This window comes from Saimiri boliviensis, chromosome 19 (assembly GCF_048565385.1).
Source record: "Saimiri boliviensis isolate mSaiBol1 chromosome 19, mSaiBol1.pri, whole genome shotgun sequence".
NCBI classification, from domain to species: domain Eukaryota; kingdom Metazoa; phylum Chordata; class Mammalia; order Primates; family Cebidae; genus Saimiri; species Saimiri boliviensis.
Genome location: NC_133467.1, coordinates 34120322 through 34136038, shown reverse-complemented (window position 1 = coordinate 34136038; position 15717 = coordinate 34120322). Strand labels below are relative to the sequence as shown.

The 15717-nt window shown below is 56.6% G+C and overlaps 1 protein-coding gene across 1 annotated transcript; it reads right to left on the bottom strand.

Annotated features, from left to right (window-relative positions):
• Positions 1-2171: 2171 nt before the first annotated feature.
• CRABP2 (cellular retinoic acid binding protein 2) lies at positions 2172-9665 on the bottom strand. Its single transcript, XM_003937849.3, has 4 exons — positions 9441-9665; positions 4355-4533; positions 4032-4148; positions 2172-2651 (listed from the first exon to the last, which is right to left on the bottom strand). Exons 1-4 carry the CDS (start codon positions 9508-9510, stop codon positions 2601-2603), a joined length of 417 nt encoding a protein of 138 aa, XP_003937898.1. The 5' UTR covers positions 9511-9665; the 3' UTR covers positions 2172-2600.
• Between the last annotated feature and the right edge of the window lie 6052 nt (positions 9666-15717).

Here is a 15717-nt window from a genome sequence, read left to right as displayed (position 1 = left end):
AAGCCACTGCGCCCAGTCTATTTTGTTGTTTTTTTAAGCAGGGCATTGACATGATAAAAATTTTGTTTTAGAAGAATCCCTGGCCAGGCATGGTGGCTCACGCCTGTAATCCCAGCACTTTGGGAGGCTAAGGCAGGCAGATCATGAGGTCAGGAGTTTGAGACCAGCCTGGCCAATATGGTGAAACCTCGTCTCTACTAAAAATACAAAAATTAGCCGGGTGTGGTGTTGTACTCCTGTAGTCCCAGCTACTCGGGAGGCTGAAGCAGAAGAATTGCTTGAACCCAGAAGGTGGAGGTTGCAATGAGCCAAGATCACGCCACTGCACTCCAGCCTGGAAAACAGAGTGAGACTCCATAAAAAAATAAAAAAATAAAAAAGGAGGAGGAGGAGGAGGAAGAGGAGGAGGAGAAGAAGAAAAAGAAGAATCCCCTGGCAGAATTGCAGAGGGTGGATCAGAGACAGGACCATCACTTTCTGAGGGCTTCCTGTGGCTAAGTGCTATGTGCTGAATGCGACTTATTTTACTTAACTCTTGTGAGGTGTTATTTATAATTGCTATAATATGGATTAGAAACCTGAGACTTATGGTGACCCTCATCACTGGAAGACTGTCCCTTCCCATTCCTTAGGATTGAAGGATTGTCACTGTGCCCCACCTGTGCTGACAGCAGCTAGTCCAAGGGATGGTCATGTGAGCAAAGCAGAACAGAGCTGAGTCTTGGAATGTTGAAGATAGGGACCCTGGGTCTCTCTTCTTTTTTTCCTTTAGCAGCCACCATTTGGTAGTGGCCATGACGGGAGTCACAGGAAGTCTCTCTTCTTTTTGGGTCTCAAACTGTAACTATGTAAGCTTGGAGCATCTGAAGCCAATTTCCCATGACTTGGAGAAAACTGTGTGACAGAATTGAATGTGACTGATGCACCAAAGAAACAGATGAGGCTGGGCGCGGTGGCTCACGCTTGTAATCCCAGCACTTTGGGCGGCCGAGACGGGTGGATCACCTGATGTCAGAAGTTCGAGACCAGCCTGGCCAGCATGGCGAAACCTGTCTCTACTAAAAGTACAAAAAGTTGGGTGTGGTGGTTCATGCCTGTAATCCCAGCTACTCTGGAGGCTGAGGCGGGAGAATCACTTGAACCTTGGAGGCGGAAGTTGCGGTGAGCTGAGATTGCGCCACTGAACTCCAGCCTGGTAGACAGAGTGAGAATGTATCTCAAAAACAAACAAACAAAAACAAACAAACAAACAAAACCCTAAGATTCAGAGAAACCAAGTAACTTGCCTAAAGTCACAGACCCCGTAAATGGAACCAGGACTCACGCCCATCTTACTCCAACACCTCTGCTAGTCTCACTGTCATGTCCTGATGATAGAGAGATCTGGACAGGGGAAGTCGATGCCCCATCAAACCAGGTGAGCAAGGAGAAGACCTGGTCTAGGGTAGCGGCCTGGGGAAGGAGGGGAGAGTTTGAGAGAGATCATGATGGAGTTCGGGAAGACTTGGTGTAGACCTGGGTGTGAAGGCTCAGGGAGGGAGTTGGGGGAGGATCCAAGGGGCCTGGAAGATTTAGGAGCCAGGGGCAGAGCACATGTGGGAGATTCAGGCGGGGAGGAAGGATGGTCGCAGGGATGGGCTTGTCTCTGACATAAAGGGCTGACGGGCAGGCTGAGACCTCTTACCCAGAGGCCCAGGCAGCTGCAAGGCCAGCTTGTGGGTGTTGATGAGCTCATCTGGGAACATGTGGGAGACCAAGGCCAGGCCTGGGGTCACCCATGGGGTGAAGTTGGAGGAGAGAGAAGCAACAGTTGGAGGAGGAGGAGGAAACTGTGTCACCATGATGGTAAGCATGGGAGGAGAAGGTGGGAGTCAGCTCCTCAGAGCCCAGTGCTCCAGCTGAGAGGTCAGGAGGAGGAGGCCCTGGGGACCCTGGAAGCCAGAGCAGGACTCCAGGGAGGGACCTTGGAGGAGGGAATGTGAAGGTGATGCTTATGGATTCAGCAGTCAATCAAGGGATGGTGATTGGAAGGGTGACCAGAAGGACTGTTCGCTGCTGTTGTGTAGCTGGGTTCCATCCTGCAGAAACACAAGGCTTTCCCGCACTGCATTTCAGAGGCAAGGTTGAACTCAGGTGACATATACCCGCTGCCCAATGAACCAGAGACAGGATTTGTTTTTTTTTTTTTTTAAACATTTTAATAAAATTAACAAATAAATATTCTAAACTGTATAGGCTACAGGGACAAAGGGTAGAAGCCAGAGGGGCCAGTCTTTCCTGCTCAGGCCCTCAGGTCCCCTTTGGAGAGACCCTGCTCTGGGGGCTGGTTTGGGGCTGGGGCTGCTGACTTGGGGAGGCGGGGAGTGAACTCGGAACGGGTGATCTGGACTCTCGCCAGCCTTCCCTCTTTGTTGGTTAGGGGAGGGGAGGAGAGGTCAAAGAAAGCAAGATCCTGCAAGAGGCAGCCCAGTGACCCTTGGAAGTGACTGGGGTAAGGGGAGCGCTAGCCTAGAAGGAGGGAGTGGGGGGCAGGGGGCAGTGTAGCAGGGCAGTGAGTATGGCCGGTGGGGGGCAGTGGCCGCTCTTCTACCCACGGCCACTCACTCTCGGACGTAGACCCTGGTGCACACAACATCATCTGCCGTCATGGTCTGGAAGAACAGAAGTAGTTGTTAGCTGGAGAGGCCCCTGGGGTCCTGTGGCTTTGGAGGGGAAGGTTGAATGGAGGTATCTGCTCGGCCTCCAGGTTCAAACCTGCTTCTTGGCTCAAGACCAGTAGGCAGGAGCTGGTCCCAGAATGCCCAGGCGTCACTGGAGGGAGGATGGCAATAGTGCCCCTGGGGCCTGTCCTCCTCTTCAAGCCAGGAAGATCTCCCTGGAGAACTGCTGGGGCCCCTCAGTACATGCCCTTTGCTTTGCATAAAAGGAACTCTCTTTTTTTTTTTTTTTTTTGAGACGGAGTTTCGCTCTTGTTACCCAGGCTGGAGTGCAATGGCGCGATCTCGGCTCACCGCAACCTCCGCCTCCTGGGCTCAGGCAATTCTCCTGCCTCAGCCTCCTAAGTAGCTGGGATTACAGGCACACGCCACCATGCCCAGCTAATTTTTTGCACCTTTAGTAGAGACGGGGTTTCACCATGTTGACCAGGATGGTCTCGATCTCTCGACCTCGTGATCCACCCGCCTCGGCCTCCCAAAGTGCTGGGATTACAGGCTTGAGCCACCGCGCCCGGCCTGGAGTTTCGCTCTTGTTACCCAGGCTGGAGTGCAATGGCGCGATCTCGGCTCACCGCAACCTCTGCCTCCTGGGTTCAGGCAATTCTCCTGCCTCAGCCTCCTGAGTAGCTGGGATTACAGGCACATGCAACCACGCCCAGCTAATTTTTTGTATTTTTAGTAGAGACGGGGTTTCACCATGTTGACCAGGATGGTCTCGATCTCTCGACCTCGTGATCCACTCGCCTCGGCCTCCCAAAGTGCTGGGATTACAGGCTTGAGCCACCGCGCCGGGCAAAAGGAACACTCTTAACACTCTTTCTCTTTCTTTCGTTTGTTCGTTCGTTCGTTCGACAGTTTTGCTCCGTCGCCCAGGCTGGAGTGCAGTGGTGCGATCTCAGCTCACTGCAACCTCCACATCCTGGATTCAAGCAGTTCTCTTGCCTCAGCCTCCCAAATACCTGGGATTACAGGGGTGTACCACCACGTACGGCTAATCGTTTTGTATTTTTAACGGACTTTCATCATGTTTCCCAGGCTGGTTTCGAACTCCTGACCTCAAGTAATCCGCCCACCAGCCTCCCAAAGTGCTGGGATTACAGGCTTGAGCCACTGCGCCCGGCCAGAACACCATTTCTAGTTCACACGGGGCACTGTATGGGGTAGGGACAGCTTAGTTCTGTCCAAACAGTCCCATCAGGAGGGTGCAGGAGTCCAGCCATGGGTGTTCTTGAATCTCCGGCACCCTGAGGTCTCCCAGAGAATCTCAGAAGGTAGTGCTGGGTTTGCTATTAGCGGGGAGGAGGTGGGACTTACCAGGATCAGCTCCCCATCATTGGTCAGTTCTCTGGTCCAGGAGGTCTTGGGGCCCTCTCCCTTCAGGAGCCTCTGCTCACAGACCATTTTATTCTCACTCTCCCATTTCACCAGGCTCTGCAAGAGACAGGTGGCCAAGTGGGCTGGGCCCATAGCAGAGACAACGCAGTGACAGGGAGAAGGGAGAGAGGCCCTTTCTAGCCCCCACCACGACTTAGGGGCTTTCCCCAGTGGGAACAGAGAGAAGCTAGGAAAGACTGGGAAATGGCAGGTTGAGAGGCAGGGCAATGGTGCCACGACCTGGAGCCCCTCCTGGCACCCACCTTACAGGGCCTCCCGTCCACAGTCTGCTCCTCAAACTCCTCCCCGACCTTGAAGTTAATCTCCGTGGTGCGCACGGTGGTGGAGGTTTTGATGTAGAAAGTGTCTCCCTCCTGTTTGATCTCCACTGCTGGCTTGGAGGCTGCAGCCACAGCGATCTTCCTCAGCATCACATTCACCCCTGTGGGGAGAGTGGAGACGCTCACCTTTTGGGGGGCTTTGGGCACCTCTCTCACACCCTCCCCGTGATTCAGTTGGAGCCGGCTGATCTGTGACTCGCTTGGGGTGGGTGTGTTGGGGGGTGCATCTGCTTGGTGCCTGGGTGTCCAGGAAGGTGACTTGAAGGAGGTGGCAGGTGGTACAGCCTGAAAGACGAGGGGGCTTAGGGAGGAGGCGCAGAGAGGCAGTGGCCTGCCCCCGGGAGCCCTGTTCCTACGTGCGGCCCCATCGTGTTGAGTCAGGAGGCCTGGATCGGACTCCCCATGTCTCAGCTCTTCAGTCCCAGAATGCCCAGAGGTGGCTTCACTCCAGTCCCCTCTCCCCCAACAAACATCCTGCTACCGGCTCCCCTTGTCTCTGTTTGCCTCACTTTGGGCCTTTTGTCTACTCTGTTGACAGCTCATCAGAGTCACTGGGTCTATACCCTGCCCACGCACAGGCCAGGCCCCTCACTCATGTTCTGGGAAGTAGGGGCCCCTTACCTCCCTGCCCTAGCTACCCACCCTGTCTACTGCTAGAGAGGTCTTCATTTGCCCAATTTCTGCCTTTCCCCAAAATGAGGAGCAGGGATTCCCAGCAAGGAAAGAGCAGGGCCAGCTCCTTCCCTCTACAGAATGGTCAGTAACCTGGGAAGACAGAGGTTCTGGAGTAAGGTCCATTAGGCTGTGACATCCTCCTGGCTCAGCCCCTTTGGAGGGTGGGTGACTCAGAGCAAATGGCTTAACCTCTCTGAGCCTTAGATTCCTCAGTCATAAAATGGAAATAGCAGCTTCTTCAAAAGCCAATCAAGGTCGGGCAAGGTGGCTCACACCCATAATTGTAGCACTTTGCAAGACCCGGGTGGGTGGACTGTTTGAATTCAGAAGTTTGATACCAGCTTGGGCAACATGCTGGAATCCTGACGCTACCACCACCACCAAATTGCCAGGGCCAGGTGAGGCAGCTCACACCTGTAATCCCAACACTTTGGGAGACCGAGGCGGGCGGATCTTGAGGTTAGGAGTTCAAGACCCACCTGACCAACATGGTGAAACCCTGTCTCTACTAAAAATACAAAAGTTAGCCAGGCATAGTGGTGAGCCTGTAATCCCAGCTACTCAGGAGGCTGAGGAAGGAGAATCGCTTGAACACAGAAGGCAGAGGTTGCAGTGAGCCAAGATTGTGCCATTGCACTCCAGTCTGGGCAACAGAGCCAGACTCCATCTGAAAAAAAAAAAAAAAAAAAAAAAAAAAAAAAAAAAAGGGCCGGGCGCGGTGGCTCGAGCCTGTAATCCCAGCACTTTGGGAGGCCGAGGCGGGTGGATCACAAGGTCGAGAGATCGAGACCAACCTGGTCAACATGGTGAAACCCCGTCTCTACTAAAAATACAAAAAATTAGCTGGGCATGGTGGCGCGTGCCTATAATCCCAGCTACTCAGGAGGCTGAGGCAGGAGAATTGCCTGAACCCAGGAGGCGGAGGTTGCGGTGAGCCGAGATCGTGCCATTGCACTCCAGCCTGGGTAACAAGAGCGAAACTCCGTCTCAAAAAAAAAAAAAAAAAAAAAAAAAAAAAGAAAAGAAAAGAAAAGAAAAAAGAAAGAGCCAATCAAATGGGAGGGTATGTGTTTAGGACTTAGTACACACAGTGCCAGGCATACTCTTAAGTTTTCAGGGAACAATAGCTATTATTGTTATTATTTTTACTGACAAAAGGAAGGCAAAGGATCAGGTGCTGTGGCTCGTGCCTGTAACCCCAGCACTTTGGGAGGCCAAGGCAGGGGGATTGCTTAAGCCCAGAAGTTTGTGACGAGATTGGGCAACATAGTGACATCACACCTTTATTTAAAAAAAAAGTTTGGGTGCGGTGGCTCACACCTGTAATCCCAGCACTTTGGGAGGCTGAGGTGGGTGGGTCACCTGAGGTCGGGAGTTTGAGACCATCCTGACCAACATGGAGAAACCTTGTCTCAAAAAAAAAAAAAAAAAAAAAAAAAAAAAAAAAAAAAAAAAGGTTGGGCATAGTGGCTCACACCTGTAATCCCAGCACTTTGGGAGGCCAATGTAGGTGGATCTCCAGGTCAGAAGATCGAGACCATTCTGGCCAACATGGTGAAACCCCGTCTGTACTAAAAATACAAAAAATTAGCTGGGTGTGGTGGCACGTGCCTGTAGTCCCAGCTACTTGGGAGGTTGAGGCAGGAGAATTGCTTGAACCTGGGAGGTGGACGTTGCAGTGAGCCCAGATTGCACCATTGCACTTCAGCCTGGGCAACAGAGTGAGACTCTGTCTAAAAAAAAAAAAAAAAAAAAAAAAAAAAACAGAAAAGAAAAACAAAGCGCCGGGCTGGAGCTCAGACAGAGCTGCCTGTATTAGGCACCGTGCTCATCTGCCCTTCTGGAAGACTCCCATGCCCCTGTCCCCTCAAAGGAACCCCCTCTGCGATAAGAAGGGACAGAAAAGGACCCTCCCCTCCCCCCTCTGCCTGATGTGTCCTATACTCCAGGGTCCCCCACTCCTCCTCACAGGGTCTGGCTATCTCATTCAGCCTCTGTGGATTCAGACTCTCTGTGCACCTCCTTAGCCCAGCCCAGATTGGATCCCTTCTCCCTGCTCCCCAGTTATTAACTGGAGTGGGGGAGACAGGAGACAGCATCCCTCTGACAGGAAGACGTGCAGAGCAGGGGGCCCCTCTGGATGGGGCCCAGGTGTAAGCTCCACACGCCCACCTCTTCCAGCCTGACCCACCGCCCTGCACTGGAGTAGAGCCAGGGACGCAATAGGCAGGGGTGAAAGGGCCCCCTGCCCCTGATCGGGCCAACTCCCCACCCCTCCTTCAGACCTGGGTTCCTAGAGAAACAAAACCTCTTTCCCCTCAGCACCAAAGCATACCTACCCTACTCCAAACAGAAGAGAGAGGGAGAGAGGAAGCCCTGTCCCGGAGGAGCCCAGAAGCCTCCCTGTGGGCTGCTGAACTCCTGGGTCTAGGGAGAAATGACTGAGGTCCCAAAGTCCTATTGAGATGGACCCTTGACTAGAGCTAAGAGCGGTTTGCCAGGACCGAAGTTCCTGCAGAGGCAAGCCTGGGTTCAGAGGAGACATCCCTCCAGCGAGCCCCTGCTGCCCACAGAGCTGGGGGTGGCTGGCTCAGGACCGTGTTTGTCTAATGGATCTGTTTTTAATCTGCCCCCTGCAGGGTCTGAGGAGGGCACGTGGCTGAGAGAGACCCTGCAGGGAGGACAAACAGACTGAAGACAGCAGGACTGGGGCCTGGGGGTGTGCCAGGCCATCACCTCATCCACTGGGGACAGGGACCAGAATCCAGAGAAGATGAGGAGGGAGTGGCAGCTAGGATTTCCAGAGGGAAAACTTCTAATTTTTGTCTTTAAGTTTAGCAAGGGCGAGCAAGAAAGACTGACAAGACTACAATAAGTATTGTGGTTAGATCACAAGAAGAACTAACATCAAGGAATGATGGAAATCCCTGCTCTCTCCGCAGCATTCTAGACCCTTCCTTTTTTTTTTTTTTTTTTTTGAGACGGAGTTTCACTCTTGTTACCCAGGCTGGAGTGCAATGGCACGATCTCGGCTCACCGCAACCTCCGCCTCCTGGGTTCAAGCAATTCTCCTGCCTCAGCCTCCTGAGTAGCTGGGACTACAGGCACGTGCCACCATGCCCAGCTGATTTTTAGTATTTTTAGTAGAGACGGGGTTTCACCATGTTGACCAGGATGGTCTCGATCTGTTGCCCTCGTGATCCACCTGCCTCAGCCTCCCAAAGTGCTGGGATTACAGGCTTGAGCCACTGCGCCCGGCATTCTAGACCCTTCTTAGATCCAGACTCATTCCTATAGTCCAGATGCCCTCCCTCCCTGCCCCGTCTCCCAGCTCAGCCCAGTCCAGTCCAACTATCGTCTCTGTTCGGTGCAGGAATTGAAGGCAGCAGGTCTGCCTTTAGGCTCCCAGTGGCTGGGGTCCTTAACTAAAGTCTGTCTCTCCCCCACAGCCCTCTTGCTATCACCAGGTCCTGGCCCTCTCCCCTGCCCCAGCCGTCTAGCCCAGTTAGCCCAGAGGGCACACAGAACGTGGGCTGGGAAAGTGGGAAGGGCAGTCTGGGTTGACTCAGTTTCCCCCACCTTTGACCAACACACCCAGTTGGGCCGCAGCTGGTCTATGGGGAAGGAGGGGGGAACCTAGATTTTGGAATGTGAGATTGGGGTTTCACACGAAACCATCTGTTGAAATCCAAGAAAGTGATAATTATCCCGAGCGATTTTAGGACTCTGGAGCTGCTCGCTGTAGGAAAATACTTGTCTCACAGATGGGGGGTGGGGAGAGCAGAGTGGAAAATGCAGAGGGGGAGGAAAGGGAGGCTCGGGGGCCCGGGGGCAGCAGTTCACCTGGTGGGCGGAGCTGGGCGCCGAGGGTTATGGAACCTGCCCCCGGCCAGGGATTAGGTTACCGACAGGGGCACCAGGAAGGAGATTGGAATGTCTCCGAAGGGCTGCGCAGGGTAGGGAACCGGGCTCGCAGTCTGGATGCCAGTCTCCAGCAGCCCGCAGCTTCTGAACTGCAGAGAGCCAGGTGCCTCGGTCCGCCGAGTCCAGTCGCTGAGGCCAGCCTCCCCTTCCCCCAGAGGCCGACCTCGCGCTTCTGGTTTCTACTTGATTCACAGGCTGTGAGTCACCGCAGCGCTGGCACGGGTGGGCCCCCGCAGGAGAAAGCGGGATTTAGGCTTTGGGCGCAGCGCCCCGGGACCCGGACGCTTCTCGGGGATGCAGGCGCCTAGTGTCTCACGCCCCGATTGAGGTCTCGCTTTCTTTCTCATCCCCACCTTGGAGGACTCCAGAGCCCCCTTTCCACCGCCTGGGCCCTCGAACATTTCCTTACCCAGCACTTTGAGCAAATCCTCGAAGTTTTCCGATCGGATGATTTTCCAGTTGCCAGAGAAGTTGGGCATGGTGGCGGCGCGGGCGGCAGTCTCGTTAGACCCCTGGGCTGGAGCACTGGACACTGAGTCTTTTAGCCGAAAGAGACGTCGCCGTCGCCTTTGTCGGGTCGTGAGATTCAGGAACCCAGACACGTCCAGGGACAACCCAAAAGCTGGCCAGGGCTCCCGCGCAGACAGCTTTTATACCCTGTATGGAACCGCCCCTGCCCAGGATTGAGGCGGCCCCGCCTCCCGCTCCGCCCCCCACCACCTGGGGGCCCCTGCGCCCCCGTCACACCAACGTCTGGATCTAGCCGGTGTGTGGATCCAGGCTTCTCTGGGGACCGAGAGAGCCTTCTCCTGCGCTGGCGGGTGGATGGGGAAGCGGACGCGAAGCCAGCACTTGAATCGCGCTCTCCGCCGAGGCGGGGGGAGCCAGCTGCGGGCGAAGATGCTCCGGGCTCGTGTATGGCTGTCCCCTACCCGAGTTCCTCCCGCCTCGCCTGTTCCCCACCCGTCCTCAACTTGACTCGGTGCATTCGACTCCTCGGCACCCGACACCTGGCGACCCCACCCGCGGGCAGACCCCAGATTTTGAGCCGTAGCTGGCGGGGGGAATGGGCAGTCGAGCCCTGGCCCCGTTGTAGCCTGAACTGGATCCGTGGGACCGCTGCGAACTCAGAAAGGGGCTGGGGAGCTCTGGGGTTCGGGGGTGGGGGATCTAAGTGAGGCAACGGCGCCCCCTGCTGGAACAACTCGGAGAGGCTGGGCGGGGGCGGCACGGTCCCCTCGCCCCCTCACCCCGCTTCGAGCTCCAGTAGTGCCCGGGACGCTGGAAGTAGGCGCCGGGCGACTGGCTCCCCTTAATGTGCTGGGCGGCCATCGAAGGGTTAAGCAGGAGCCCAGGGCGCGAGGCTGGGAGGGCAGAGGTCACAGCCAGTCACTTGACGCGAGGTCTTTATTAAAGCGCTTTCTCTGTCGCTTCGCTCCCCAGACCCCAAGGGGGTCTCGGTTGGCGAAAGGGAGGGGGGCGGGGGCAGCGGCGCGGAGCACTGGCGAGCTGCGCTGCCATCTAGACGGGAGCGGGGGTGCGTGCCCGGGGAGAAGGCGGAGCCGGGTCTCAGGTGTCACCATCCTGAGCTGTAAAACGGGCGGAAGGAGCGACCTCCCTTGGCGAGCGGCTTTGAAACGGGAGATCAAAGAGGGTGGGGGGAGGGCACGGCTTCCCGCAGAGACCCGAGTGGGAGTGGGCGAGACCCCAGTGGAGATGGCAGGGAGACACAGAAACAGAAACGGAGCTCAGGCCCGGACCCGAGGCCGGAAATCGCAGAGGAGCCGAGCCTGGCGCGATGCAGTGACTGGAGCCAAAGGAACCGTCCCGGCCTGTCCAACGCAGGGGACCCTTCGACCCGGTGACCCAGGGCGAACCGATGCTTGTGGCCCCGCTGCCCGCACCCCAACCCCTACCCTCCCGTGACTCTCCCTCCCAGCTCCTTCTGAGGCGGGAAGAAAAACCCCACATCTGGCCCCAGCCCTGGGTCCCTGCCCTGGCCCCTCCTCGCCAGCGTGGCCAAGGGTGGAGCAGGCAGTCGCTCTCAGATCTCTGAGACCTTATGTTTAGAACCCAGGAGCGGTCTAGGGAGTTGGGGTCTTTGGTGGGAGCTGGGAGGAGTCCAGAGGAAGAGGACCAAAGGAGAGGGGCCGTAGTGACCTCAGTATTGAGAACTAAAGGCTGGAGAATGTACCGGGGGGGTGGGGGTCAGGCCTCCGAGTTGCAGAGAGAGAAATCTGCAGAAATGGGTGGGTAGAGAAAATAAAGCAGCTCAGCTGACTGCAGCGGGAGGGATGGAGATTCCACTGCGGAAAGAACTTCTCTATGGTGCCCCGCCCCGAAATAGCCAACAAACTGAGATTTGAAGAAGGGAGTGGTATACTTCAGCCTGGGTTAAGGGGTCCAAGTTTTGTGTGGAAGAACTTATTTGGGAGCGTAGGGGGGCCCGGACTTCTGGAAGGAAGAAGGCAGCAGGTCAAGGAGCTCTCTGAGCAGAGGTGGTGGCAGGAAGGGGGTTCCCTGGGAAGTGCTCAGGGCCTGGGGTTGCCCTATCCTCCCTGCTCTGCAGCGCTGTAGGTAAAGGAGGGGGATTAGGTTCTGACAGTGAAGTCAGGCTCCTGGCCAAAGGGATGAGGAGAGGCTAGAGGAGGGAACGTGGTGGAAACCAGACTCCTGCTGCCCTCCTTCCCTTCACTGCTCACCGCCTCCCCCACCCAGGCCATTGTGTCCATCTCCACACCACCAGCCCTCTTGGGCCCCCAGCCGGAAGAGCCAGCCTCCCGCTCAGTAGGCATCCCTCCTCCTGCACGAAAGACCCAGTGCAGGCCCTCTCCCCCACAGCCTTATGAGTGACTAAGGGTGTTAAAACTTCACCCCAAAGATGGTCACCAGGACGCAGGGACAGAATCCATAGGAGGGCAGGGACAGAATCCATAGGAGGGGGTGATTGGCCCCTCGATGCTGCAGCAGGGGGGCACAGGCTGGATGGCTTGGCTGAGGCTGCTGGGGAGGCTGGAGCCAGGGAGTGGGGCTCCCTAGGAGGGGGGCTGGGAGATCTGGGCCCACTCCCCTCCCCTCACTTCCCCACTCCCCCCACCAGCCAGCTGGCCCTGATTTCCAAAGAGACAGAAGTAAGACAAAGGGAAGTCGGGCTGGGAGAGGAATTCTTTCCAGATGTGAGCATTTGCGGTTTGGCAGCTCTGGGTCTGAGCTCCAGCTCCAGCCCAGAACTCCAGCCCTGGCTGAGGGAGGTGGGCAGGGGGTCCAAGCAGGGTGCTGAATAGCTGGGGCTGAGGTTTCAGCCTCCAGCAGCTCTGTTACCCCAGGGAGCAGCAGGCAGGGAGGGTGCTTAGGGAAGATACTGGGGAAGGGGACGGGGAAGCCGAGGGGTGGGAGATGAGGGAGATTGGAGGGGCCTGGGGGAGAGGGCTGACTGAGGAGGATGGAGAGGCCGAGGGGGCAAGGAGCAGGGGCCGGGACCTGAAAGCAGGCGGTGGGAAGGAGCTGCAGCCCCCATCAGCCACTCAGTCACAAACAACTGGCTTTAATTTCCCGCTGGGATCAATAAGGGGAAGGAATTTCCCAGTGCCTCTGGCCTTTTAATTATGACCAAATCTGCTACAGATCTGCCCAGGGTGACCCATTCCGCCTTTGCAGGGGCCTTGGTCCTACCCCTCTTGGGCCTCCCCATGGAATTTGGAGACTCAGCGAGGGGAGGGTGCAAAGTTGGTGAGAAAAGCAGGGCGAGCAGAGGTGGGATAGGTAGGGGCGGAGTGAGGAGGAAACCAGATCAAGAGACTTAGGAGAGCAACATTTTGGGACTTTGTTCCGTGGTGGTGTGGCTAAAAGGAAGGGGGCTGGTCTTCCACCTGAAGGAATGGAGAGGGGCAGGGGAGGGCTCCTGGATGGTGAGGAGTGTGAGTGGGTATAGATGTGTGTATAACTGAGGGCTCTAGGACTTGGGGAGAGGAGACCCCCTCCCCTCTCCATTAATTCCTTGGGGCTAGTGGGGAGGAGTGACGGCCACCCAGCCCAGCTGCTGGAGGGGGAAGGGTTGACTGGGGATGGAAGTGTGGGAGAGTGATGAAGCCCCCGCCCTCACCCCCAACCGGGACCACGGAGAGTCTCTGGCCAAATTCAGCATTTGGAGAAGAACCTCACTCTGGGCAGTGTTATTGCATCTGCTGGGTCGGAGAGTTTGTTGGCTGGAACGCATGTCGAAATTAAACCGAGGTGGGGCTGGACACCTGGGTCTCTGCTGCTCAGCGTAGGGGCAGCAGTGAATGCAGGACTGCTACAGAATGCAGGGAGGTCTGAGAGTAGAAGAGAGGGGCTGGCAGCCGCTGGGGCAAGGCGGCAGTGTCTCCTGGCCACCCTGAGCCCTCGGGATCCCCCTTAGCACAGAGCACAGACTCAGGCAGCCTGCCTCCCAGTCTGGCCTGATCCTTGGTACAGAGGAGAGTGCTGCTTTCTTGTCTCTCTTGGTTCAGGGGCCCAGCCCTTTTCAAATCTGAGAAGGCCAGGCTCTGATCTGCCCCAAATGAAACTGTCCTTGCAGTAGGATGAATAGGAGTTAGGTCCAAAAAAAGCTTCCAGCAAACTGAAGTGCAAGTGGGGAGAAGGGTCGGAGATCTGGAAAGGAGAGGACTCATTTCCCAGGAACACTGGGTGCAGGAGAGAGATCCCCAAAAACCAGGAATGCTTAGGGCAGAGACTTCTGAGTGACCCGGGGAAAGGGCAGCTGGACCCAAAGGCAGGGGATGACGGTGACCTCCAAGGCCAGCCCTGAGGCCTGGCAAACAGAGGCAGGTGTGGTCCAGTATGGTCAGGGCCACAGACTGGGAGGAGGGGGCTGACCAGGATTACAGCCAGACAAGGAGAGGGTCTGCACAGCGCCCAGGTGGCCGGGCGGTGCCTCTGACTGTGACAAGAGGCTTTCTAGGCGGACCAGGGAGGATCTGCACAGTGCCCAGGCGGTGCCTCTGTTGTTCTTGGCTCTGCCACCTCATTCCCAGCTCCAGCTGCCAACGCTCTCCTCAGGGCTGGGCTGGGCTGCTGAGCAGCGGGAAGGAGAGGGAGGAGGTGGGGATGCACTGGTTGAGGACTTGTCCAGACGGGTTTCAGGTCCCTGGATGGAGAAGTCAGTCTGCACCGTGACTTGACCTACAGTTAAACTTCTCTTAGCTTTTAAGATCCAGTTTCTAGGGCCAGACCCCTCTGCCACTCCCACCCTTCACCCTACACCGGCCCCTTAACCTCTGGCAGCCCAGGGCAGGAAGGCAAAGGTGTAGCCATGGCAAGTTTGGCAAGCTGAACACAGGGGTTCGCGTGGCACCTAGAAATGGCCAGCGCTAGACAAGGTGCTCAGCCTGCAGTCCGGCCTCCGACCCTGCCGCCGTGGCCCAGGCCGCTAGACCTGGGGGACACTGGCCATGTCTCGGATGCCTCCTCGCCCACAATCTGAGGATGGGAAATAGAAGATCCAGAGTCTGGGTACCTTCGCCTTCCTCTCCCTGGCCCCTGGCACTGAGACGATCTGGAGTTTCTGGAGGAAGAAGCAAAGGGCTGGGTGTGTGCCGCAGGCAGGTGGGCACTGGGCTAGACGGCCTGATCCTGGGATTGAAGAGGAAAGTGGCCAGAGGGGAGGAGGGAGGCAAGGTCCCGGAGAAGAGGAGGCTGAGGAGGCTGAGGGCACAGCTCTGGGTTTTGAGGTTCTAGGTGGGGACAGAACGACGATATCGGACTCACTGTCCCTAGGAGGCAGGGTAGGAGGGGCTGATGGGTCAGCTTTAGGAAGGTGGTCAGCCAGCCTGCGTAGAACTCTCCAAGGCTCCTTGGGGCTCCCATTTCCCTCCTCTCAAGCCCTCAGATGCAGCTCTTATCTCCAGACAGGGGGACCCAGCAGTCTATCCCCCAGCCTGCCTCCCAGGGACCCGTGGAAACCAGCTGTCCCAGTGGTTCCAGGGAGGAGGCTGGGGTCCCAGAAGTAGAAAAATAAGGACCAGCTTCCCCAAGCCATGGGCCCTTCCTGCTGCAGACCAGACCCAGGACTGGCTGCCGGGCAGGCCCTTTCCTTGGGGCCAGTGAGCCAGACTCCTGGGAGATAGTCAGAGGTGTTGGGGGATTTCGGAATAAAGGAGGGCCCCAGGAGCCCAGATTCCTGGTCCCCGTCCCCACCCTCCTATCTCGAACTGGCGATTAAGAAGGGAATTAAGAAGGGATACAAGAGTTCAGAGTCTGGCCTCTTAGCCAGGCTAGGGCCTTGTCCTTCCAATGACCCCCCTACCCCCACCCCTCCTTCTAGCAGGGCTGAGAGATGGGCGGTCAGGGGAGGCCCCAGACTGACCTAGCCCTAACGGTTTTCTCTGGGCAGCATGAACGAAATGGGAAAAAGATGTGTGAGGTGGGAAGAACTGATTTCCTTTCCCCTGCAGGCACCAGCTCTGGAAAATGTTAGCTGTCAAAGAAAGAGAGACTGAACAGTCTCCCACCTCCTCCTGCCCAGTCTTCTTCCCCACTCCCATCTGCCGGGGCCCCCCAGCCTGCCTGGATTCTCAAAGGGCACTGAACTAAAGGGCACAGAGTTAGCCAGGCTGATGAAGCCCCAACCTCCCCCTGCCTGTGATTCCTCTAAAGACCTGGAGCTAAGCATCCAAGTGGGTGCTTTGGAACTTGGGGATCCGCAG

Coding starts and splice junctions, on each gene's coding strand:
- CRABP2 (XM_003937849.3), bottom strand. CDS start 9,510: ATGCCCAACTTCTCTGGCAACTGGAAAATCATCCGATCGGAAAACTTC. Junction 4,149..4,354: donor TGGACGGGAGGCCCTGTAAG/GTGGGTGCCAGG, acceptor TGTCTCTTGCAG/AGCCTGGTGAAATGGGAGAG. Junction 2,652..4,031: donor ATGATGGGGAGCTGATCCTG/GTAAGTCCCACC, acceptor CTGTTCTTCCAG/ACCATGACGGCAGATGATGT.